We start from the raw sequence: 24,272 nt of genomic DNA on the forward strand, positions 1-24,272 counted from the left end.
AGAGTGCCCTAGCTCGTTATTCTTCCATGTTGGGAAGGAAAGGGAAAGGCTCTTCAGTTATTTTCAGCTTGATTGATATCCCCTGCAAATTCTTCGGCATATTTCTACAGCCTGTCATACCTTAATCAATTCGAACCGGCTTGGCATCAAAAAGTTTCAGGGATTGCATCTCGGACTTTCAGCTCACACACTCCCCCAGTACCTGTTCCACATTGGCTTCATATTGGTACATGATGAATTATTTTGATCGGCCTTATTCATCGCACTATGTACGGCAACCTAATGAGAGTGACGGCCTAAGTGATGGTTATTCGCCCCGGGTAAGTGTATATGAAGTGGAAATTGCTTGATCTCCGGACATGCGGCAAGCCGAACTGACATTTCCCATCCTTGCCAGAACACTAGAGTCCCAAATGAGCACGCCCTCTCCCTACTTCATCCGGCCCATTCTTCTGCCCTGTCTCTCAGTCCCTCTACAGACCCAATCTCTTGGAGCGAAGGCACTCGTCGACCGTATAATTCTTCATCTTCTGAGGTTAAAAGCCTCAGGCCAGGGTCGATGGAATCACTCGACCTCCCTGATCAGATCAGATTACACAACCTTTCTAACCAGGGCTCCGCTGTGTCCTCTTCCAAGGAGTCGGGACGACACAAGGGAAGTAGCATCCGTCGATATCCAACACGGCGGATTAAGTTGACACAAGGCTCGGTCTTGAGTATTAACTATCCGGTACCGAGTCCTATACGCAATGCTATCCAGCCAGAGTATCGAGATGCGGAGGGGGAACTTTCTGAAGAATTCACACAAATGAGATGTGAGTATTCCCACCAATGTTCCAGTTGACTCGACCATATCATGATAAGCTGACTTGTTTTATTTTCTTTAGACACTGCCGCGACGTGTGATCCTGATGAATTTACGCTACGCAATGGTTACAATCTCCGCCCTTCGATGTATAATCGGCATACTGAACTTCTCATTGCCGTCACATACTACAACGAAGATAAAGTCCTGACCGCCCGAACCCTGCATGGGGTAATGCAAAATGTCCGAGATATCGTGAAATTGAAAAAGACAGAATTTTGGGATCGAGGTGGTCCCGCATGGCAGAAGATTGTCGTCTGTCTTGTCTTCGATGGCATGGATCCCTGCGATAAAAACACACTTGACGTCCTGGCGACCATTGGCGTTTTTCAAGATGGCGTGATGAAGCAAGATGTGGATGGAAGAGAAACGATCGCTCATGTTGTTTGTTTTCCCGCCTTCCAACCCTTGTGGATTTCAGTAAGGGAAATGTTTAGATGCTAATGGTTCTTAGTTTGAATATACCACACAGTTGTCGGTTACGCCGAAGCAAGAGCTTGTGCGTCCATACAAAGACGACCCTATGAATCTTCCCCCGGTACAAATGATGTTTTGCCTTAAGAAAAAGAATGCGAAGAAGATCAACTCACACCGGTGGTTATTCAACGCATTCGGGCGCATTTTGAATCCGGAGATATGCATCCTGATTGACGCGGGCACAAAACCCGGGCCTAAGTCTTTGCTAGCCCTATGGCAGGCTTTCTACAACGATAAAAATATTGGTGGGGCCTGCGGTGAAATTCACGCGCTTCTTGGCTACCGATGGAAGAAGCTCCTCAATCCCTTGGTTGCGGCTCAAAATTTTGAATACAAAATCTCCAATATCCTGGACAAGCCCTTAGAGAGCAGTTTTGGCTACGTCAGCGTACTTCCGGGGGCTTTCTCTGCCTATCGGTATCGCGCTATTATGGGCAGACCTCTTGAGCAGTATTTTCATGGGGATCATACACTAGCTCAAAAGCTCGGTAAGAAAGGAATTGATGGAATGAATATCTTTAAGAAGAATATGTTTCTTGCAGAGGATCGCATTCTTTGCTTCGAGTTAGTTGCCAAGGCTGGCAACCAGTGGCTACTCACATACGTGAAAGCATCGAAAGGGGAAACAGACGTCCCAGAACGACCAGCGGAGTTCCTAAGTCAACGGCGACGATGGCTGAATGGCTCTTTTGCAGCATCGCTATATTCAGTCATACATTTCAACCGGATATATAAGAGTGGGCATGGTATCATTCGGTTGCTACTGCTTCATATCCAATTGATTTACAATATCTGCCAGTTAATCATGACATGGCTTTCACTCGGTAAGTTGACGGTACTCTTTGGGGTTAAAATCAATCCTACGCCAGATCACTAACATAGAATAGCATCCTACTGGCTCACTAGTTCCGTCATTTTGGATATTGTTGGGACACCAAGTGCGACCAACAAATTCAAAGGGTGGCCTTTTGGGAATGATGCTACTCCGATTGTCAATAATCTGTTGAAGATCGGTTATCTGACATTTCTTATGCTTCAATTCATTCTGGCTCTCGGAAATCGACCAAAGGGGTAAGTATTAGGGCCTGGGGATGGGGTACTACCTTTCGCTCCGCTAATATTCAATCACAGATCAAAATTTCTGTACACACTCTCCTTCGTCTACTTCTCTGTGGTCCAGCTCTATCTCCTCATTTTGTCGTTCTATCTCGTTGCACAGGCAATGACTCCCGAGAATCTCAATTTTGATTTCAGCCATGGGTTTTCGGCACTCATATCGGGCTTTTTTAACTCAACGGGTGGGCTAGTTCTGATTGCCTTGGTATCAACATACGGCATCTACTTCATTGCGAGTATACTCTACGCCGACCCCTGGCATATGCTCACTTCCTCCTGGGCATATTTCCTTGGAATGCCTTCTTCGATCAATGTTCTGATGGTCTATGCATTTTGCAATTGGCATGATGTTTCATGGGGTACAAAGGGATCAGATGCGCCCGAAAAACTTCCCTCGGCGCAAACCAAAAAGGATGATGAAACGCCTTTTGTTGAGGAACTTGACAAGCCCCAAGTCGACATTGATGAGCAATTCGCATCAACCGTGAAGCGGGCCTTGACTCCCTGGCAAGAACCAACTGAGACCGAAGGGGTGGCCCTTGACGATTCATACAAAGCATTCCGAACGAATCTAGTGTTGCTATGGACATTCAGTAATGGTCTGCTGGCGCTGTGTATTAACAACCTCAGCATTGACAGGCTTTGCCTAACGGTAAGTGAAGTTCGAGTTCCTTCATCTACTGTTTACACCCGCTGACTGACATAGTCGACATCTACAACTCGCACGGCATGGTATTTCAAGATCATTCTGTTGGCCACCTCCAGTCTCTCGATTTTCCGATTCTTCGGGGCACTGTATTTCCTAGTGAAGACCGGAGTCTTGTGCTGCGTTTCCAGGCACTGAACCCAGGCTTGAAACCGTAGATGAAAGGGCTCAGGGTTGGAGGAGGCGTGTGTCTAGTAGTAGGATAGGTCATTGGCATGGAAAATCGAGGTCGTCCATGATATTACTTTCTCTTTTTTTCATTTTGTCGTGAAATACCATGTCTCGAGAGTTAGCCCGAAAACAATATTCAATAATACTAATAAGCTCATCTTTTTTATATAAGATTGAAGTAACTCGACTCCCAAATTGAAATATCGGCCTTCAAGTTCGCCTATCAATCAGCCATGACCAGAATTCTATACCTCCTCCAATCCGATCCCGGCCGACCCGCTCTACAAAGAGCTACCCTCAATCGGCACGCTAGGAACTTTTAGCGCTTGGATCTATGTGAAGCAAACCGGGGTCAACATTTTGAACTAAAGTGCCCAATACCAACAGGCATATATTTACCTCTCTATATGCACATCCGAGCGATTCGGATATACCCAGCGACGGCATACCTCTCTTTGCGGCATCCGACATCGGCGATTTCAGCCCATAAAAGCTACCGCTGACTGGAATCAGCTAACTAGTCACCCCTTGTGCGATTCCCACTCTCCCTCAAATTCATGAGTCTTTCTCGGGGGCTTTTCAATGAGCGCAATGCAATTCAGATATCGCTTTCACCTCGGCTAGGAAGTCCGCTGTCTGACCCGGTCAGGAATCCGTTTGCTATAACGTGGGCAGATGATTTGGTTTTCAACCAGTTCGGGTTCACTGGAGATGAGTATGCTAGAGAATGATATAGTGTATAATACCTATCCTTGTATTGATATACACTTCCATGAATTACAATATCAAGTTAATTGTTCAATTCTAAATAATAATACGATATACAGCAAAGTTCTACGAAAAGGTATTCGTTATGTTCCTGGTACGTACAGGTATATACCGTGGTTTAGGTACGGTCTTGCGGTACATGACAAGCGGGTTATATATTTCGTTCTATATTATTCCAAAAACAAGATACATTCCAAATTCAGGTATCTTCATCGCCCTAAAGTCGAATCTTTGCTTTAAGAGAATGCATAGAAACAGTGATATCACCATTCTCATGTAAGCATACGATATCCAGGGCTAGAGTTACCTGACTTTTTGTAAGGTATCATGAAATTATCATGAAACAGAGATCAATCATCCGGAACAACATTCAATCCTATTGAAAATGACTACATGGAATATTGCATATGAAATCTGGACGTTGGAGATGGGACATGAAAAGCCGAGATAAAAAAAAGCTAGCAATACCTTACAAGGCTGACTATTTTGATATAGATAGCCATAAAAGAATTACATCAGAAGAAGAACCGCAAAGACACATGAAATGAAGAGCAAAGACAAGGCAGAGCTCAATATCAGCTTAATTGCGGGACATGTGCAAACCAGGGTGGCGGATATACCCATGGTTCGAAATCAAACAAAGAGAGTCGGAAGAAGAAAGTCGTGGTGAGAAGGATCGAATCATAGAAACGTTGCGCCGTGTGTAAGAAATGGCAAAGTAGAAACACCGTTTTCCCATCACAAAGTTGAAGTTGAAAAAAAAGACGAAATCGCTGAATAACGGAAAAGACATCATTGGTTGACAAGGGCATTGACCTAGTTGACACGGAACGAGTCGAAGATGACTGCATGACTAGTTAGTATGGGACAATCGCGAAAGAAAGTATTGAATAAGCCTACCTTCCTGACCCCTGCGGCAACCGCTGCCGATCCACATCAAAGTGTTCAAGAATGTGTATCGCTCATCGCCCGTCTCCATGGACAAATTGACCCGGTACTTATAGCTGCCGGGATTGACACCATCGGCCATGTTGGCATCGATGACCTTCTCGAGAACATCCTTGGCGCCTGTCAACCATCCTTCTGTGCGCACAATGATGAATGCAGGTGGCTCATCGACAGTCTGGAGGATATAACTCGCACGAAGGTTGGTAGTGGAATCCTTGGTCACAATCTGTGTATCTTGACCACCGGGCTGTTTTCAAAAGGTTAGACACCGGACAAGTAATGATTGGAGATTGGGATTCAGTCTTACCAGAACAACACCCTTACCCCATCGACCGGCCCATTGGCCGCCGATGAACGAAACCCACTCTCGTTGGCCCCACACGCTGGGGCCAACAGACACCTTGGGGTTCATTTTGATGCTCATGCGGAAATCCAGCTCCAGCGATGGCGCGGGGATCTGAAGTGATCGGGCGACATCGCCCTCAGGGAATGTGTGGAGCAGATTGTTGGCGGGGATCGAGTCCTTCATCACGCTGAGATAGGTAGGGCATTCGAGCAGATGCTGGCGCTGGCGACTAGTGTTCTTCGCGCGAACTTGCTGGCAGTAAATGCATTGAACGGACAGGCACTATTCCGCACTATTAGCTTGTATGTTCCAAGGTCTATGGTTGCCCAGTTCCTTCGCGATACCTTGTCTTCTTCCTTTGCGCGGAACTCAACGAAAGCTGCGTGCACATCGTCTAGTGGGGGCGCGGGCAAGCTCGAGCTTGCTGTCTTGGTCTTTGGCTTGGGAGTCGGGCGCGAGGGCACGGCGCTTGGCGGTGCAGACGGAGCACCGGTAGGCGCAACCGGGGTCGCCATTGCGGCGCGGTTCTGGAGGGCCCCCAACGGGGTCTGCAACGGAGTAGCATGAGGGTTGACACCATTGGTCATGATGTTGCCATTGGGAGTTGGGATAGTACCAGGACCAGTTGGTCCTGTCGAGGTTGCGGTTGGGCCATTGGGAGTGCCGGGGTAGCCATTGGGGGGACCGATTCCGTTAGGGGCGGCCTGGGCGGCCTGGGAAGGCTGAGGCGCGTTGGGGTGACCGCGCAGACCGGGACATTCAAGGAGATGTTGTTTCTGTCGCGAAGTGTTCTTTGCTCGAATTTGTTGGCAGTATATACACTGAACGGAGAGACACTAAAAAACGGGTTTCCGTATGTTAGTGACGGACAGGTCGTGGGTGAAATATTACGAAATACACAGTCACGCACCTTGTCATCTTCCTTGGCGCGAAACTCGACAAACGCCGCGTGTACCTCCTGGTCGACGGTACGACCCATGATTAGGGGAGTAATGAGAGGAAGAGTATCCACGATAGTAAACAAAGAAGGTCGAAAGGGTAACTTTGAATGGGTAAAGGCGCGTATGAGTTGTAAAGTTGGAGGGGTCAGGGAGAGAGAAGAAAAGAAAATGGAAAGACGAAGACGGGAGAATACGCGGGTTACGCACCCTGCGTAATCTGGAGCACTGCTTACGGTACGTGCGACCGGTACTTGTACTGGAGGTATATTACCTATACATCTATGTCGTTATGGTACATTTGTAGTTCTATGTCTATTATAGTTTCTATTAACTACTCTATCAAGTCTATTAGAATATGTATTGAGTGCTTATTGCGCTTATTAGTTTCTTTCCATTCACTTCATCTATCACTTGCCGGCTTACATCGGCTGAGACCGGTCGGGATATCTTAGATATACTATATGCTTATGAATAGATGCCTAATAAAAAGCAATTCCTTGAATAATCCTTATTCGGCAGCTAATCTGCTATGAACTATTCTAAACCTCCAAGTCAGAAGTGTAAGATGTAAGCCTACTGCCGAGTCGGAGAATTCAGGGCAAACGAGGCACACTCGGATCAGAGCCTATTATGATTGGATTTGGTGAAGACAAATTCTATGTGAATCTCATACAATCAGAAGCAAAGCCGAGGATTATTGATCTTTATACTCCGTATACGTCCCCGTATACTTTCGTACTTTCGTACTTTCGTATACTTCCATTTCCAGGGTTCGCGATCAAAACATCGGGTATTATTACTGTTACTGAATCTGTGGACGTATCCCATACGCAATACTGTCAACTACATATTCAGTTACAACATACAGGTTCCTGGTAAGATTGGGGAGTATAAATGTGATGGGAAATTAAATATCCTCGCATACCCAGTTATTGCCTTCGCTCTTACACACATCGCACTGTAAAAATGTTATTCCATCTGCGCATTCCGTGGTGATGTAATACACCAGCACAGATCGCGTCAATAGGTTCGTTCATAGATCAATCGTCATAGCCGTTTCTCTTCATTCTCATTGCAATAGGAACCATTCGCACACGAGTTCCTCAACGTCATTCATGGTCGCAAGACCTAGTATGCACGTTTCACGCTCACTCCAGTCGTAGGAAAATCTCGCCATAGCGATAGCGGACTGCCCACTCGGTACTCTCGTCGATGTACCCGTCTTGGTGGACATGTAACACACCCTTTGTAGCGAGCGTGAGAACATTCATCAAAGCCTGAGTCGCGACAGCTCGCGTTGTACTCCCAGGAGGAAGAAGACTCGCGAATGTGGTCGGGCCGAGTCTGGTTGCGACCGGGCTAGACGCGTTGCTGTTCGGGCTTTGTGCGTTTCCCTCGTTAGCAGTACCCATCTTGGTCTTCATGAACTCTATGAAATTCAAGCTTTCCCGATCGAGAGTTGACTTAACCCGTTCGACAGCAGAACGTTTACTTGGGGAGAGTGAGGTGATATTCTCGCGGTCTGTCGCGAGCTCCCCTTCAAGATACCGGGTAAGGTCTAGGTCGTCTCCGAAATCGCCCAGGAGCTCCAGATCAAGTTGGTCTTGTCCCACGAGATAGCTGCGCCCGGCAAGCGGACTGGCGCTGGTGAGACGGCTTCGGGGCTTACGTCCTTGAGAAGATAGCTCGCTGACACTGCCGAATCGATGTCTTTGCCGAGAGCTTTGAATAGAAGCGGTGATGTTCCATGGCATCTGGGACGAGTGGTCGTCAAATAGACTCGAAGGGGCATCACGGCCGAGTTCAACTTCCATGTTGAGGCGGTCGATATTCTCACGGCTGAGGTGCTCTGCTTGTTCGTCTCTCGCGCGTACTCGACGTCCCTCTGATATTCCATCGTCATCTGCGCTGCGCTTTCCCCGTTTTCGCTGAGGGTATCCACCAACGGCTTCGAACAGATCCTCGCCTGAGTAGAGGTTGAGCGGGTGCAGTTCATGGTCCATTCCCAGTCCGACTCCAACCGAGCCGATTCCCTGACCGAAAACCCAGAAAGCAGCGTTCTTCTTCGAAATGGTTGGAGTCTTGTTTTGCTGCTTTTGCTTTAGTGCTTGGATCATGTTCGCAACGTATTCATTGTTCCATTGGGCCAGCGTCATATTTCGAAGCGCCGTGCTGTCGTCGGAGATGATTTCCTTCGGGCGCCTGACGCGGCGGGTCCTCGCTGTTTGGATCTCAATTGTTTCTTCAACCCCATCCAGGCGTTCATTTGTCTGGAGAATTGTTGGACCTGCGGTCTGCGTGTCGAGCTCCATCATGTCGTCAGTCTCGGCCACTCTAGCCTCCTTGTCGTCAATCTGCATCTATAGAACAGAGTCAGGGGACATTTGTGGATCGTGCATGGATTTTTGGTACTCACCGAGTCTTCCCAGAGCTGTCGTTGTTGGTCCTCCATCGGTTCTTCACTTTCCCTTGGGCGAACGGTGGACTTTCTTCCACGAGGGGACTGCTCGCTGGCACAGAGCTCGATGATATTACCATCTTCGTCAAATTCAAAGTCAGGTTGAAGGAGAACGCCCTCTTCATTTCCCAACCCTAACCCTGCCATGTTACCGAAGGTATCTTTTTTCTGCGCAGAGCCATTGATCTCATCAATCCCTAGGATAGTACCTTCTCCCAAGATATCATCTGACGGGAGCTCAAGGTGCAGGCTTGAAAGTTGCGAAGTGCCAGACAGGCTATTATTGGGCGACTTGGTCCAGAGACCACTCAGTTGGCTCGAGCTGTCGTCCGTGGAGACAGTGAAGTAGGACAAGTCAATTTCAAGACCCGGGAGAGCTGTCTCGGGCAGGAACGACGGATCGTAAGGTAGGATCAGATTGCTGGGCCTGGAATGAAGTTAGTATTCCGCCAATGTCTTGAAAACTGAATCAGTGGGAATCACCTGGTCTGTCCGGCGGCGGGGTCAAGCCCACTGCCCGCGATGATCTTCAACTTGGAGACCATTTTGTCGTGCATCGCCTGTGTGTCAAGAAGCGTGTACCCACACTGTTGATTGTACACTCGAGAGACACCGTACCTAACACACGCACGTTGTCAGCATACCCCTGGAGACATCACTTATCGGCATATCTTACAGCAAGCTCCCCTGCAGTCGAAGGGCCATAGGTGCATCCGGATTGATGATTACTCGGCATGCATTGGGGACGTCAACGTCCTGGATGGCTTTTCTGTTCAGTCTTCTAGCGATCGACCGGGATCCCAGAGTTGCGATTAGCCTGTGATGAGGGTATTGTTAATCCTGGCTGTGAATTTGTGGAAGTAGTGGGTTTTCTTGCCATATTGTCGCGACACCATGCTCTGGCGAGGTGAGGACTAGAGTGCGACAAGCAGGTGAGTGTTTATTTCGATAAAGATCGTCCACAGGGATCCTTCGACTTACTTTCATGACTGTAGAACATGGTTGTGGCTCAAGTGGGCTCGAGTGAAACCCAGGCCCTCGAGTCTCCACACGGCTCGAATTTTCAGATGCGGGTTATGGATATTGTAACGGTTCGAGCGAGATAATTTTCGATGGGAGGGGAAGTTGAAGAGGAATCACAGCCGCAGGTTGCTGGCCTCGAGTTTGCCGTGGGCCAGAGTAATGTGCAGTCAGTTCTGGAGTGGTTTTGGACGAAAGACAGTGAAAGGTACGATGAAAGTACCCTCGATAAGTGCGGGTGAAAGACTACAGAAAATGAGGATACAACTTGAAGGAAGAGGGAGAAAGTGGAAGGTTGATCAAGAGAGAGTGTGCGAGTCCCAGCCTGAGCACAAGACCCTTGAGGCGTGAGCAGATGCGTTATGTATCCCAGCATACAGTCCACGATTGCAACTACAGCATTGATGAGTTCAGGTCAAAGGTTCCCATTAACATATATTGTTTTCTAATTACATCGATTGAACTGCTTCCCCGTTTCCAATCGTTCAATGAATCAAATCGAGTCGTATATAGTCCTGGGATAAGGAACACTCCTGGGGGCAAAACCACAACATTAGAAGAAAGAAATTTTACTTTTCTCGAGGCTCTTTGAGAGCCCATATGTCAGTTAAGCACAAGGGACGAAAAACGATAACCCGAAAGGAGGCAGCAGAATTCTAGGGAGCAAAAATGGACCGAGACCAACAGAAACCGCACTCTTTTGACACAAGTATAAGCGTAGACATAATCAACTATGGAAAATCTGCAAATAGATAGGAAGCACCCAGAAATCTCCAACCCAGAGCGATGTATAAAATGCACGGGGGGTATGAGACAAAAGACATGCAAGAACAACACACAAACACACTCTGATAACTACTCGTCACTGACTTCGAGTGAGAGCTTAGTCAAGAGGGATACCCTCGTACTCGGAGTAGCCTAGAGCCAAGTTCATGTTTTCTATGAGGGTTGTTAGCATCATGGCTGATGAAGTAGATGGGTTCAACGACTTACGCAAGCACTGGGTAGCGGCACCCTTCAGTAGGTTGTCAATGGTAGCGCAGACAACGACGCGCTCGCCGCTGGAGTGGACGGCAAATCCACCGATCTCGACACCGTGGCGGCCGGCAATGTCTTTGACAAGAGGGGCTTCGCCCACGATCTTGACGAGCTTCTCACCAGCGTAGCGATCCTGGTAGAGGTTGCGGATATCGCGGGAGGTCATCTTCTGCTTCAGAGGAATGCTGATAGAGTGCTTGATATTAAATGTCAGCAATGGTGAGGATCAATGAGCTATCATTGGGCACTTACGGAGATACCCTGGAACCACACCGCGACGTGAGGAATGAACGCAATGCTGGTTCCCAGCTGTGAACTGATCTCACGCTCGTGAATGTGGTCAGTCAGACTGTAGGGGATGAGGTTGTTGGTAAGGAACTGCACGTCGTTCTTGGGGCTAGGCTTGGTACCCGCGCCGGAGTATCCAGAGACACCGAAGGTGGTGGGCTGGCCGCCAAGGAACGGAACAAGAGGAGCAATTCCAAGCTGAGCAGCGGTGGCGTAGCATCCAGGGTTGGCAATGCGAGTGGCCCGGGCAATCTTAGACCGCTCAATCAGCTCGGGAAGACCGTACGTCCAGTTAGGGTCGAAGCGGTAATCAGCGCTAAGATCAATAATGACGTTGCCCGTCTTGGAACCTTCGTCAACGGCATCGACAAAAGGCTTGCAAATACCATTGGGCAGAGCCATCACCCAGCAGTCGATTTCACCGTTAGCAGACATCTTGCGGACATCTTCGGGGCTGAGATTCTCGTAGATGATCTCGCGCTTCTCGTAGCCTTGGAGCTTCTTACCAGCCAGCTCGCGTGACGAGACATGACGAAGATCCATGTTAGGGTGAGCATTGAGCAGGTTGATCAGGGCCTGGCCAGTGTAGCCACGGGCACCAATGAGAGCAACCTTGGCGGGCTGGGTGTTGGAAATGTTCTTCTCTCCAAGAGGAGGGTTGGGGTTGGTAGTGGCATAAGTGCGGAAAGAGTTCACGGCAACGGCGGGACGCTTAGCACGGGTCATACGCAGGGCGTTGGTGGTGGTTGAGAATGCACGTTTCTGCTCAAGAGAAGCACCGCTAACGCCGAAACCCTTGCCAATGTTGGCGGCAGCCTCAGCAGCGCGGTGAAGGCGCGCCTCAAGGTTAATGTCACCGAACATCTGGCGACCGTGCGCGTTGAACTCCTGAACCAGCTGCTTGACTTCCTCGCCGTTTGCGGCGCCGTACCAGAACAGGACCTGGCCATCATGGCTCAAGCTGCCATCAGCCTTATCGAAGAACCAGGTCAGGTTCTCGTCGTCCTCCTTGACAGTCCATGCCAGCTTGGGGAAATCCTTCTTGATGCTGGCAAAGACGTTGTCCGCAACGTTAGTCAACCAACCAGACTTGGTGATGGTGAAAGTGGCCAAGTGAGCCATCTGAGAGTTGGGTTGCGGGGGCAGCACAACAGCCAAAGCTTCCATAGGCTCGTCGTAGTAGATCTTGAAGTCTTTCTCCTTCATGCCCTCGACGTAGCGGTCAACAACGGCACGGGCATCAAGGCCCTCACGGTCACGAATCAGCACCTCCTTTAGAGCCTTCATATCTCCAAAGTCGGCCAGAGAGGTCTTCACATGGACCTTGTTACCGCGACGGATCAGGGTACCAGCGCCGGAGTCAGTGAAAAGTTCCTTCTGGAGATCGGCAGGGTGGATAATAGCGACGCTAGACGAGCGAGGCAGATCGTCAAGGAGATCCTTCATCTCCTTGATCTTCAGGCGAGTGCCGTGGCGCACCCACCACTGACTCATCAGGTGGTCGTACTCCTCGTCAAGGTTGATAGCGGAGATCTTCTCACCGGTATCACCGTTGAACAAACCGCCCTTCTCAGCCAGGTAGACAATCTTGAGGGGCTGCAAGGCACGAGCAAGTTCACCGGCAGCCACATCAGCATTGACATTGAGCACCTGGCCGTCGGGGGTCTCGGCCATGGAGGTCAGGATGGGCAGACATCCAGCGGCAATGGCTGACTCAATGGGCGCCTTGTCAACACCATTGATCTTACCGACCAAATTGTACTTGGGCTTGTCGAGGTAATCGGCCGAAAAAACGCCCGCGGTAATGGGACGGGCACGGATACCGATGCGCTCGAGCTCCTCAACCAGCTTCATGTTCTCCTCCAGGAAGAGCTTGCGCGCGAGGGCCAGGGTCTTGCCGTCAGTCACTCGGATTCCATCCTCGAAATGAGGCTCCACGCCGGCCGCCTCCAGCATGCGGTTAAGCTGGGGGCCGGCACCGTGGACGACGATCGGGTACAGACCGACATGGTTAAGGAACGCAAGCGCGGATGACAGGGTCTGGAGGTGCTCAGTAATAATAGCGCCGCCAACCTTGATCACGGCGAACTGCTGAGAGGACACGGAGGTGAAGTGTGACAGGTACTGCTGGACCTCGCGCTTAGAGCCAATGTTGCTCAACAGTTGCACGACGGTGCTGCGGGTAGAGGTCAGGTGAGGATCCGTCGAGCGAGAGTAATTGCGAGTCTGGCGCAGGGATGTGGCAGTCTTTACTGAGACTCGCAGAGGAGCAGTCGGTGCGGAGAGAGAACGGAGGGGCTTGCACGAAGCTCTCCGCACAGCGGAGCGAAGGGACATCATCCTGGCAACGCACATGCGGCAGCCTCAATGGTCTCACGGTCGGCCCTGGGTGGGAGAGGCCCCAAATATGTATAAGTAGGTAGAAGGAAGGTGGTAAGTGAGAAAGTTGAGTCAAGAGAGATATTTTTCAGATCATCGGCCGGGCCTCGGAGCGATAACTTTGACCCAATGACGGGGAGAAGGCGGTGGACCCCCTCTCTAGCGAGCAATTTATCTCCCCATCTTTCTTTGCAATTGGGATTCTTTTACGTTTCATATACATGGGAATTGTTGATTTTTATTTCTTTTGTCTCAAGAACTCCCAGAGGATTATTTTCCCTGGTCTTCTTCTATTTCTCTGTACAATATTAACATTTGTGTGACGCCGCAACCGGGCGAAATAAACCCCATAAAAGAAAAAGTTTCTTCACGTGCTCGGATATCAACCCTGGAACTTGGAATCTCCTTAGACTTCCTCAAGAGAGAGTATGACCTCCGAAAAAGCCCACTTCCTCTGCTCGGAGATCGTGAAACGTCATCCTCCTTGGGTTTAGTCTCAGTTATCTGATCCTGTCCCTGCCTCTCACTCGTTCCGTTAGGTCACCGCTATCCACTTCCCTCCACTCTGGCTGGACCTGGCACTCTGCGCTTCTTGCCGACATATATACGAGGGCTTCTCTAAGTGGTCTAACTGAGGAATCGGTGGACACTCGTTCTCGTGCCAAGAGTCTCCATTATTATCTGATTTTTTCTTACTGCTCAACAGCCCTCGGTTGATGAATTCCCGAAGGATTCGTCAGGAGGGGCCAGGATTGCGCTGCTGCACTCGTATAGCAAGAGATCCACGGTGGAAACATTTAGATCACGTTAGATTAACGCCGAGCAAAGCTCGAGCATATGTATGTACTCTGTAACGCATAACGGGTTCCTGGAAGGATGTTCTCATTGGCGAATTGGAACTTCACGGGTCAGACGGGTCTTGGGCCACGTGGACTTCCAAGTCTGCTAGCCCTCAGCCCTGTAATGGTCAATCGCCTTGTCTACGAAACAGGGAATGTAAATACTAGCCAAAAGCGGAGAGACCCCAATCTCTGCCGGACTCGGTCGCCCTTCTTCCTTCATCACTTGTGCACACTCATGAACCGGTATGTATGCACAAGGCTGGACGTTGTCTTTGCTCATTCGAGTGTGGATCTACATTGACGTTCTACATTGTATAGCTATGATGCTATTCAGGTACAGCAAGACTCGGCATTCGAAATCCGCATCAAAACACGATAAGAAAAATTCATTGCAGTCAGAAAGCACCCGAATGGTTGTGTGGTAAGCATACTTAAACACGGCGTCATGGAAGTATCATTTACATCTTCACCCGTCGACCGGGTCGCAGGTGACACAACTCAAAATCGGATGATCTCGCTTCGTTGCATGGAAAAAGTCAAAGAGGATTTGGTCATTGAAAACACGCCCAGAAAAAAACAGCAGGAGGTATTAGCGGCTGTGAAGAAAACAAAAGGCCACACGGGCCCAGCAACAGTAAGCCCAGTAAAATTCAAGATCCCATGTCCAAAGATAAGTCGTAAGTCGCGCGCAGTTGAAGTGCTTAGTGCTTAGTGGCAACCACTGTGGACGGTGTTAGTGTCGCGCTGGGGAGTCAGGTAGGGGAATGCCAAGGAGCGCTTACCGGAAGGCACAATAATAACAATCAGGAGAACAATCACACAGATGACTAGACACACGCGCATCTTCATGTCCTTCCACCACATGTCTTTGCGAACGCGATTGGCACCTCGGCGGAAGCCCTGGGCCGAGACGGCGAGGTTCTTGGTCTGTGTCTCGAGAGAATCCAAGTTCTCACCACGTTGGGAAACCTTGTTGATGTTTTCGCGCATCACACCGACAGTATCATCGATTTGCTATAGATGATACCATGTCAGCCCCATTGCGAGAATCAACCGCCCCAGCCTTCGCATTTTGATAGCTCAACAAGGGAGCAAGCATGCGCTATCCACCAGACCATATTTGTCTGTTTGCTCACTGGCTGAGGTCGCTAGGAGTCAAGAGATTGTCGAGGATTGACTTACTGCTTGCAAAGCGGCGGTTCGCTGGTTGCCATTCTGCCCGGTGGCAGCGGGGGCTCCAGCGGAGCCAGATGGGATATAGGGGTCGTAAGGTTGTTCGGAGGCAGCCATTATGAGAGTCGTGAATGAATTTGAGAGAAGCTCAGATTTTTGATTGCCGGATATTGGGAGTGTCTAGACGAACTCGCAGGAGCACTAGGGGTTGCGCTGTTTTGATGGGGAGGCGCAGTAAAGGGGGAGTCTGAGGGACTAAAATCAACGCAGACGGTGTGTATGGGGAAGAGCTATTGTATGCTGATAAAGATTGGGATACAGCGCGACGGCAGGTGACGGAGGGGAAGGGATTAACGGTGTTGTCTGGAGTGAAGCTGACAAGTTGTGAGTTGCCGCTGAGGCGGCTTTGCCCAGAGTCACGTGTTGTGGCGTTCTCAGTACAAAGCAGGCTCCCGGTTTTGGTCTTTGGGATTGAATGTTGAATATTTTCAAGTCTAGGACCACTGGCATTTATTGGCTGCGAAGCCAGTGGTGTTGAATCAGCCTAGATCGTGGTGGGATGATCAAAAGAAAATTATCTACCACAAACAGGCACAATGTGGGAGTTTACTATAAGCATATACAATAGTCGATGGTATTAGGTATTTTATACTTCATACAAGTATATGTAAATCCATGACTTTGTACTCCGTAGAGACTACTCAGTGCAGAAATAGTCTGTTTCCAAAGCTTTCTATTATACGGCTGCCTATTCACACAAGTGTTAGAAGTGTGTTGCTCGAGGAACCCGCCCACGTGCTATTATTAGTAGCAACTGGCATTTCTGGCATTTGGCAACATTTTCCGCCGAGGTCTCGTTGACTTGGCGCTACATGTACGGGGTACCTTTCAAGGAAGTAAATGATTAATCTATGAAACAAGCCTCAAGTTGCGACAAACAGAAAACAAATCTATTGCAATATCCGATATGGAAAAGTACGAAGTATATAAGGCGGATTGATCGGATATTTATTTCGATGTACTCCGAATTAAAGCCCACAATGAGAACTGATGACAATCTCACCCATGGATGCTACCATTATTATTAGTATGCTGTGGAACCTTGTATAATCTGTTGCACTATATTTCATATACCCCATCTGAGGCCTTTGTCTCGATCAGTCAATGCAATGCATCTATCGAACATGAAACGATGTGCTTCTTTCTCACGAACGCAAAAGATAATAATGATTTATCAATCCCTCGAAGGCTTTATGAAACATGCCTATCAATAATGATGACCTTGGTGCCCGAGCAATAAATTGTAAAAGACTAAAAAGGAAGCCAACTATCAGTGTTAGCTGCTGATACAGACAGACATGGTTATCAGAACAGCCCAACCCAACAACCACAGCTTGAAGCGATTTTCGCGTAGCCAACTCGCTATGGAGGATAGCGTCGGCCAGCCTGGATAGCATATCTCTTTTAAGGTCAGGCTCATGCATCAACCCCACCTTTTTCCTATAATCGAAAGTCCTAGAAGGGCATCATCCACTAGTTACAAGGCTATCAAATGAAGTAATAGCACCCACTTCGCCCTTGATTAGTGAGAACTGTTTTTCTTATTAGCCGCTGACTCCGCCGAGGCAGGCTATTTAGTTGGCTAGTAGTTAAATAGTTATGCAATTTTAGTAAACCCATTCTTACTAGTTCCGGGTTCGCTGGGAGGTCCACTTTCAACCTGCACAAACTTACCAAAAGCCCTCTTAAGGCGCTGTTCGGCCAACGATGGTCCACCGAGAGACAACCAATATCAGGGCCAGAGTCATGACACATGCAACATCGCATAACTAACCACAGGTCGGAAATAATCATTTCCAACTTTGCTCACCCCAAGATCATACTTTATATTACGGAGTATATGCGATATGCACAAGATAGTACATAACCTAGCGTCCCATTTGAAGAGTCACTTTTGGATATCATTTTCCCGGTATTTATCCACTTCGCACATTACCATCGATCAAAGTCGAATTATCACCTCCAATCTTACAGGGAAGGTGCTTTAGGCGCTTGGCATGATTAGTTCTTGGAATTGTGTAAATTCTGTAGTAATTTAGAGAAGGCAGAGAAGAACAACAATCTATAAACTTTACGAGGTCGGAAAACATAGGTGGAATTGTAGAAAGTCAATAGTTGCCTATATCCACAAATTCCCATTATCTCAGTTAACCCCTAATAGCCTTCGCGACAGTCTCCTCGATAACTCTAACCATCTCCTCCGTATTCTTCATATCAAACGGAACCATATGCTTAGAACCATGATCATAGAAAGCCGCCTTAGTGGGCTCACAAAGCTCAAATAACTTGACTCCCTCGGGGAACAGCGCATCGGCCTTACCAACGATATTCGCCGTCGGAATGGTAATCGGATAGGTATCTGGCTGCGGCGCAATCTGCTCCAGTCCGGAACTCTCCCATGGCATCGCACCGCAAATAAACACCGCTGCACGGAATAGCGGCGGCTCATCCGGGTGCGTCTTGCTCTGGTGGATTAAAAGTGCAGCTGCTAGTGCCGCGCCTTGTGAAAAGCCTATCACCGCATCGAATGGGCCTTCTTCTGCGATGAATTGCTTGGTGTGGTCGAAGGCTTCAAGGACGGTGGAGCCTGGTGAGGTACCTCTGGTGTAGTGGTTATAGAAGGGGCCATCCACTATGCCTTCGAGTTCTGGGTTGGAGTTGGGGTTAGTAAATGGCTTAGGCGTGTGTAGAAAACAGAGCTTACCCTCTTGGACTTTCGCGTTTATCTTTCCGTTCATGAATTGGAAGCGGTGACCACTTTTCTGTAGTAATTGGCGGATGCCTCCAGTTTGGATTTCAAAGATCTGTAGCTGGTCAGTATCTTCTATGTTAAAGCTACTGAAATGCTTACTTCGCCATTTGTGCCGGCACCGTGCAAGCAAAGAAATCGCATTGTGGTTGGATTTCGAGTGATGTCACGTAGATTGTTTGATAAGAGACTATAGTCAGACACTTCGAACTTTTTGTGTTACGTCAAGGAAAAGAAAACAAGGAGAAGAAAGTCTACAGGACAAGTGGCCGGGAGAGAGTCTCGAGAGATACAAGGGGGATCAACTTGCAGCGGGGTTTAAGTAACTAGCTTGGCGGATGAATTCGACATGGTCTGATGTGAGATGCACAAATATCCACAAAAGGATAAATACAAGTCCAATCCGTATTGTTCTTTACGGGCCAGGAAGGAAATCTTGATAAGATCAAGATCTGAAAAACTTCACATGCGAAGAATGGACGGCGTTATTCCTTGGCTCCTAGTCATGATTGACTTTTCCTACTTAAATCCCCCCTGAGCTAACCTGCTTCCAACTTCCACAACCCCTCATATTCTTCAATTGGATCTGGAACTATGGATCTCCGTGATATTATAGCCACTCGTGGCTTCGCGACCTACAGCTTGCGTCATCCTCTGGAGGCACTGTCGAGCTTTGGCCCGACCTTGAATGAAGCCACCTTCGGCTATTTCGGGGCATCGTTCCAGCCAGAGCGCGACATTCGCAGCCTGGACGGCAAGGTCGTGCTTGTAACAGGAGGTACAATATATGTCTTCTTTCTATCTATCTACAGCTTCTAGAAGACTAACACCGCGATTGATTGATCTAGGCAATACCGGCCTAGGCAAAGAGACCATCCTTCAACTTGCCAAGCATCGCCCGTCACGCATCTACATGGCCGCCCGCACCGAGAGCAAAGCGCGCGAAGCAATCGAATCGCTACAAAGCCAGCTCTCCTCCCCCGCCGATATCCGCTTCCTCGCACTCGATCTATCCTCCTTCAAATCTATCCACGCCGCCGCGGACAAGTTCCAGTCCGATAACGATCGCCTGGATATCCTAATACTAAATGCGGGCACGATGGGCAACCCGCCAACTACAACGGAGGAGGGCTTCGAGGTCCAGCTCGGCACAAACCATATCGGTCACTTTCTGCTCACAAAACTGCTTCTGCCTACTCTGCAGAAGACCGCTGATCTCCAGCGTGCCAAGGATGAGGTCCCCGATGTCCGGGTCGTGACTGTCGCTTCGGCGGCTCTCGCTGTTAGCCCTTCCACCTTTGAGGAAATTACATCTACCCCTGGCTTATTAGCTGCCAGTACCTGGACGCGTTACGGCGCTTCCAAATTGGCTAATATCCTCTTTGCATCCGAGCTAGCCCGCCGGCATCCTGATATCTTGTCTATTGCTGTGCACCCCGGAGCGGTTGACAGCGGGCTCTATAGATATGCGAAGAATCTTAACTCGACGATGAAGTATACTCTGACTGCTGTTGGTTCCACGTTCTTCCGAAGTGTCGCTAGTGGAGCCCTGAATTCTCTTTGGGCGGCTGGCACGCCAAGGGAAAATCTCATCAATGGAGCTTACTACACTCCCGTTGGGTATCGCAGTGGTGGCACTGCGCCTGCGCAGAACGCGCAATTGGCTCACAAGCTCTGGGATTGGACCGAGACTCAGGTTTCGAAGCAATGAATGGAACCATCGAGGTATATATATATGGATGTATGATATGACTGAGATATTATCTGCGACTTAGCTTTGCTCTGCTTTTTACAATGCACATTGTTCTGCAATGCGCGTTGCCATTCTCCCGCCTGTAAGTAGCCGGAAGCATAGATTTCGATGTCGGTCATGCTGTCCTAGCCCCTAGATAAGTGCCTGGCCAATGGACGCTCCGCAAGCCCTCCCCGGAAGACCTCCCGCCACACCCAGATGCTGTAGTCCACCTCGCAGGTTACGCGCGCAACATTCTCATCCCAGAAAATGAGACCTTGCTCGAACACCTAGGGCACATACAACATCATCCAAGCAAGGTGCAAGCCAGGAATCCACGAGAACATGGCCAGCAGCGTATAGTGGAATGAAAATGGGTGCAAAGCGTCAGGATAAGTCCCATGTTCGTCATATACTCCGAAGACAGCCCGATTAGGGTTTAGCCGAGCACCAAATATCCCACAATCCAACAACCCTGGAACTTGCGAATAGCCAAAATCACCAGGAAGAACAACAAATAGAGTATTATCGCGATCGAGTCAATTTGTAAAACATGTAGGAGTGTAGACGTTGAAACACAAACAGCCCGTTAACCCAAATCGGCGCATTAGCGAATATTCTGGCTAACTCCCCACACAAAACTCTTGGGGATGCATCATCATTCCACCCACTTCCACTTCACGTTTCCTCCTACCATCTCCCCCTCAACTCCTTTTTAACGGTATGCAATAGAGATTGATTGTTAGAATAATTGATTCTGCAATTCTCTCCAAATCTTGGATTTTCCCGAATCACCAGCTAATTCCGCGCCAGGCGATCACCCCTCCCGACTTCATCATGGATCAGGCAAAGTTGGCTAGAATGCAGGCGAGCGTTCGCATCGGTATGTTTCTCTCTATTTTAAACCATTTCTCAGCTTGAGATATGAACTGGGCAATGACGTGGAGTTGCGATTCTGTGGAATCGGTCGCCCCGGAGCTTGGCCATGTCTCAAGAACTGCAATTTACATGTCTTAGTGGACATTGAACTGTGCAAATTTGATAGCTAACATGATTCTTCTTGACAGGGTATGTATATTCTATCCAGCATTGTTTTTATCCCAACCTCTCGATTCCCTACGAATGAAACGAATTTTCGAACTGCAATACTCGGATTCGACACTGCCGATAGTCAGACTACGGATTCTTGATTCTCGAATCTATGCGACGCACTATATCCAAATTTCGAACCGAACATAGATATCGCATATCGCATGTCTCAGAAAATCCAGTCTGACTCTCGGCCTTGTCATCCTCGCATTCCTTCGATCCTTTCGGACCCCTCCTAATTCACATCCCCCCACCACACATTCACCCACTTACCCAAACCGATACCACATTTTTCAACCGTCCAATGTCGAACTCGGACTAACAATCTTACAGTGGCAAGGGTACTCCCCGCCGCAAGGTCAAGAAGGTCGTCCGCAACTCCGGCGCCGATGACAAGAAGCTCCAGGCCGCCCTCAAGAAGCTGAACGTCCAGCCCATCCAGGGTATCGAGGAGGTCAACATGTTCAAGGAGGACGGCAACGTCATCCACTTCGCCAACCCCCGTGGTGAGTAGAAACCACCCCGAAACCCGACCTTGACATTTTCAGCACAAAGAGACGAAGGAAAGAAGAAGAACAAAAAAGTCTAATCATTTCATCGCAATAGTCCACGGTGCCGTCCCTTCCAACACCTTCGCCCTGTACGGCAACGGTGAGGAGAAGGAGCTCACCGAGCTCGTCCCCAACATTCTGAACCAGCTCGGCCCCGACTCCCTCGCTTCCCTGCGTAAGCTCGCCGAGAGCTACCAGAACATGCAGAAGCAGCAGGGTGATAAGAAGGAGGACGACGACGAGGATGACATCCCCGACCTCGTCGAGGGCGAGAACTTCGAGACTAAGGAATAAACACGCCTAGATGCGAACTAAATCGAGTCTTTAAAAACTTTCGTCTATGATCAATGAAATTTAAGCTCTGGTTTGAGAGTTGTTTTTTGTTGATTCTTTTTCTCTTTTTCTCTTCTGGCTGTTTGGTCTCTTCCTCCGGGCAGGGTTGATGCATGGGTTTATAACGTGCCAGCGTTATTGATGCACTTGGCGACGGAAAGGGGGGATTTTACTTCTGACAGCTCGAGGATTAACCACCCGAAAAGTTGTTGAAGCAGAAGTTTGAGGAATTGTACTTGTTACTGTTCTACGGGATATCAATTTTGCGCGGTCCATCGACAGGACAGTTCATTATGTCTGCATCTGACGCAGCTATCGTACACATTATCCATTTTACCGCAAAGCCATTGACCCCCATGCCTTGCGCGACGCGCGCAGTATTGTTGAGGACTGGCCCTTCAAGCTGTGTAGCGATTCGGTTTTTAGGTTAATCGCGCGCAAGACTTCGCAATTGGGGCGAAAGATCCGTGATGTAGTGAATAACAAAAGACGAAAAAGTATTCCATTTCCATAGTGCTCAATGGCCTTCATGTCGCCTCAACTATCCTCCTTCAGTCCGCACATATCCGTTCTCATGAAATAATCGAACGTATGCCAGAACCTCCAATAAATGCCAGATTTTTCCGAATCGAACGTGCCATCCTCGCGGAGCACCGGACCCTCGCCCACAATGTCACCTGTAAACCAGCTCAAGATGGGGATTGAGCGGAGGATGCGCTCAGTCATGGTCGGCTGTGGAGGGAGTGCCTCGAGCATGGGGCGCAGCTTGGTGCGACGGACAGTCGGAATATGCGTCATGAATTCGTTGTTGGCGGTGGGTTCGGCCTGATCGGGAGCTCGGCGTTGGTGGATCGAGGCGCGATCGTTACTTGACGAAGCTCCTGTCGTCCATGTTGACGAAGAAGTTGTTGTATTGAAACTGCTTTGCTGGAACGAGGGTGTGGCAGTGGCAGTTGCAGAGGTTGCAGTAGTGGATGTCATTGTATCGTCGGAGGTACCAGCAACCGTTGAAGAATCGACCGAGTGCCTTTCGTCTTCTGGCATATCCGGTACACTGGAAAGGTTGTTCATGGCAAAGGATCGAGGCAATGTCATGCGGTCCTGATCTTTGCTGGGGTTGGAGAGAAAGGCGGTCGAGTGCGAGGTGGTCAAGGTGCGCGGTGCTTTGTTGCGAATCCGACTGCTGGCAACAGAATCTGCAGGGATTGGGGCGTCTTCGGCTGGGCCGTGGCCATTGTACAGCTCGCAAAAGACCAGGTGGCCATCAATTTCCTGTGGCGAGTAGAAGCGCGCGCGGTCTGCGGACTGGGTCGAGTCGTATGTGACCTTGATCCAGTGGTATCCACCGGCATAGTGCTTCGACTTGCGATTTGCATCAGCCGACAGGTTTCGGATGACGACGTCACCCCCGCTCAATAGATGGGTGTAGTTGATCGATGAATTCGGGTCGTTGCGAGGGTAGTCTTCGCAGATCGTGCCTTGGGAGATGCGCTCATATTTTTCGATCACCTTCCACTCGTTGTCCTTGTTTTTGTACCCATAGAGTATGCATTCGGTTGCGACCTTCTCTGTTTGCTTCCGTGGATTGTCAAGACTGGATGATGATGATGACTTGGGCAAGCCGTGTGTTTTCTCGGCCTCCTGTTGTTGCTGTGAGAATAGTCGACCAAACTCAGCAACATTGGGGTTCTCGCGCTTTGCTGGTGTTCCAGTCCGTGTTCGTGAGCGAGCATTATCGTATCGAGCGTTTCTTCTCTTGCCGAATGGTCCTGATTCTTCGGGTGGTCGTCGAGGGTTGCGAGATTCACTGGGACATATTTGTTAGCTTCGATAAAAGAGGAGCTACACGATACATTAAACATACTCTTTGTAAACATAACCCCAAGGGAGGAGGTTGCCATCTTCGTCTCTGGCACGTTCCTCCGGTGGGACGGAATGGTACTCCATGACGGTAGATGGGATGCGGTTAAGGGGTTGAATAAATGTGGAGTCAATATGTGTGCGGAAGTAAGAGTTGAATAAAGGGAGGTTCTGCGAGATGAATGCACGAAAGAATAAATTTGTCGGGCATCGAGGGAGCCAAAACTTTTGGTAAACACTGGTTCGCCGGGCTACGGTCACGTGGGGGCCATATAGCTACAGGCACATTCTTTGACTTGCACACTTTTAGTTGAAGACAGTCATATTGCTCCTGTGACCTTTACCTCCATTAGTTCAAACTG

The 24,272-nt window shown here is 49.1% G+C and overlaps 9 protein-coding genes across 9 annotated transcripts; 3 read left to right on the top strand and 6 right to left on the bottom strand.

Moving 5' to 3' along the window:
* Positions 1-233: 233 nt before the first annotated feature.
* N7518_007992 (uncharacterized protein) lies at positions 234-3,302 on the top strand (the record flags this gene model as incomplete). The annotated part of the gene is made up of 7 exons (XM_057188919.1): positions 234-320; positions 398-815; positions 888-1,249; positions 1,320-2,166; positions 2,230-2,413; positions 2,474-3,110; positions 3,165-3,302. 7 exons carry the CDS (start codon positions 234-236, stop codon positions 3,300-3,302), a joined length of 2,673 nt encoding a protein of 890 aa, XP_057040622.1.
* A 1,617-nt stretch (positions 3,303-4,919) lies between these two features.
* Positions 4,920-6,376, bottom strand: N7518_007993 (DUF3237 domain-containing protein; the record flags this gene model as incomplete). The annotated part of the gene is made up of 5 exons (XM_057188920.1): positions 4,920-4,948; positions 5,004-5,298; positions 5,359-5,679; positions 5,742-6,233; positions 6,308-6,376. 5 exons carry the CDS (start codon positions 6,374-6,376, stop codon positions 4,920-4,922), a joined length of 1,206 nt encoding a protein of 401 aa, XP_057040623.1.
* Positions 6,377-7,486: 1,110 nt separating this feature from the next.
* Positions 7,487-9,796, bottom strand: N7518_007994 (Rad21/Rec8 N terminal domain protein; the record flags this gene model as incomplete). Its single annotated transcript, XM_057188921.1, has 6 exons — positions 7,487-8,698; positions 8,755-9,223; positions 9,280-9,414; positions 9,473-9,613; positions 9,674-9,710; positions 9,778-9,796. The coding sequence occupies 6 exons, from the start codon at positions 9,794-9,796 to the stop codon at positions 7,487-7,489; spliced, it is 2,013 nt and encodes a 670-aa protein (XP_057040624.1).
* A 903-nt stretch (positions 9,797-10,699) lies between these two features.
* argEF (bifunctional acetylglutamate kinase/N-acetyl-gamma-glutamyl-phosphate reductase) lies at positions 10,700-13,497 on the bottom strand (the record flags this gene model as incomplete). The annotated part of the gene is made up of 3 exons (XM_057188922.1): positions 10,700-10,755; positions 10,810-11,050; positions 11,107-13,497. 3 exons carry the CDS (start codon positions 13,495-13,497, stop codon positions 10,700-10,702), a joined length of 2,688 nt encoding a protein of 895 aa, XP_057040625.1.
* Positions 13,498-15,064: 1,567 nt separating this feature from the next.
* On the bottom strand, positions 15,065-15,653 carry N7518_007996 (SNAP receptor SNC2; the record flags this gene model as incomplete). Its single annotated transcript, XM_057188923.1, has 3 exons — positions 15,065-15,084; positions 15,146-15,377; positions 15,546-15,653. 3 exons carry the CDS (start codon positions 15,651-15,653, stop codon positions 15,065-15,067), a joined length of 360 nt encoding a protein of 119 aa, XP_057040626.1.
* A 2,090-nt stretch (positions 15,654-17,743) lies between these two features.
* Positions 17,744-18,489, bottom strand: N7518_007997 (uncharacterized protein; the record flags this gene model as incomplete). Its single annotated transcript, XM_057188924.1, has 3 exons — positions 17,744-18,243; positions 18,301-18,400; positions 18,448-18,489. 3 exons carry the CDS (start codon positions 18,487-18,489, stop codon positions 17,744-17,746), a joined length of 642 nt encoding a protein of 213 aa, XP_057040627.1.
* A 450-nt stretch (positions 18,490-18,939) lies between these two features.
* On the top strand, positions 18,940-20,056 carry N7518_007998 (putative short-chain dehydrogenase/reductase family protein; the record flags this gene model as incomplete). The annotated part of the gene is made up of 2 exons (XM_057188925.1): positions 18,940-19,123; positions 19,194-20,056. 2 exons carry the CDS (start codon positions 18,940-18,942, stop codon positions 20,054-20,056), a joined length of 1,047 nt encoding a protein of 348 aa, XP_057040628.1.
* An 83-nt stretch (positions 20,057-20,139) lies between these two features.
* On the top strand, positions 20,140-22,011 carry N7518_007999 (nascent polypeptide-associated complex subunit family protein; the record flags this gene model as incomplete). The annotated part of the gene is made up of 5 exons (XM_057188926.1): positions 20,140-20,180; positions 20,663-20,798; positions 20,891-20,964; positions 21,500-21,672; positions 21,773-22,011. The coding sequence occupies 5 exons, from the start codon at positions 20,140-20,142 to the stop codon at positions 22,009-22,011; spliced, it is 663 nt and encodes a 220-aa protein (XP_057040629.1).
* A 576-nt stretch (positions 22,012-22,587) lies between these two features.
* Positions 22,588-23,997, bottom strand: N7518_008000 (uncharacterized protein; the record flags this gene model as incomplete). Its single annotated transcript, XM_057188927.1, has 2 exons — positions 22,588-23,857; positions 23,915-23,997. The coding sequence occupies 2 exons, from the start codon at positions 23,995-23,997 to the stop codon at positions 22,588-22,590; spliced, it is 1,353 nt and encodes a 450-aa protein (XP_057040630.1).
* Positions 23,998-24,272: the final 275 nt, after the last annotated feature.

Source organism: Penicillium psychrosexuale (assembly GCF_028828465.1).
Source record: "Penicillium psychrosexuale strain IBT 29551 chromosome Unknown utg000004l, whole genome shotgun sequence".
In the NCBI taxonomy this organism is placed as follows: Eukaryota; Fungi; Ascomycota; class Eurotiomycetes; order Eurotiales; family Aspergillaceae; genus Penicillium; species Penicillium psychrosexuale.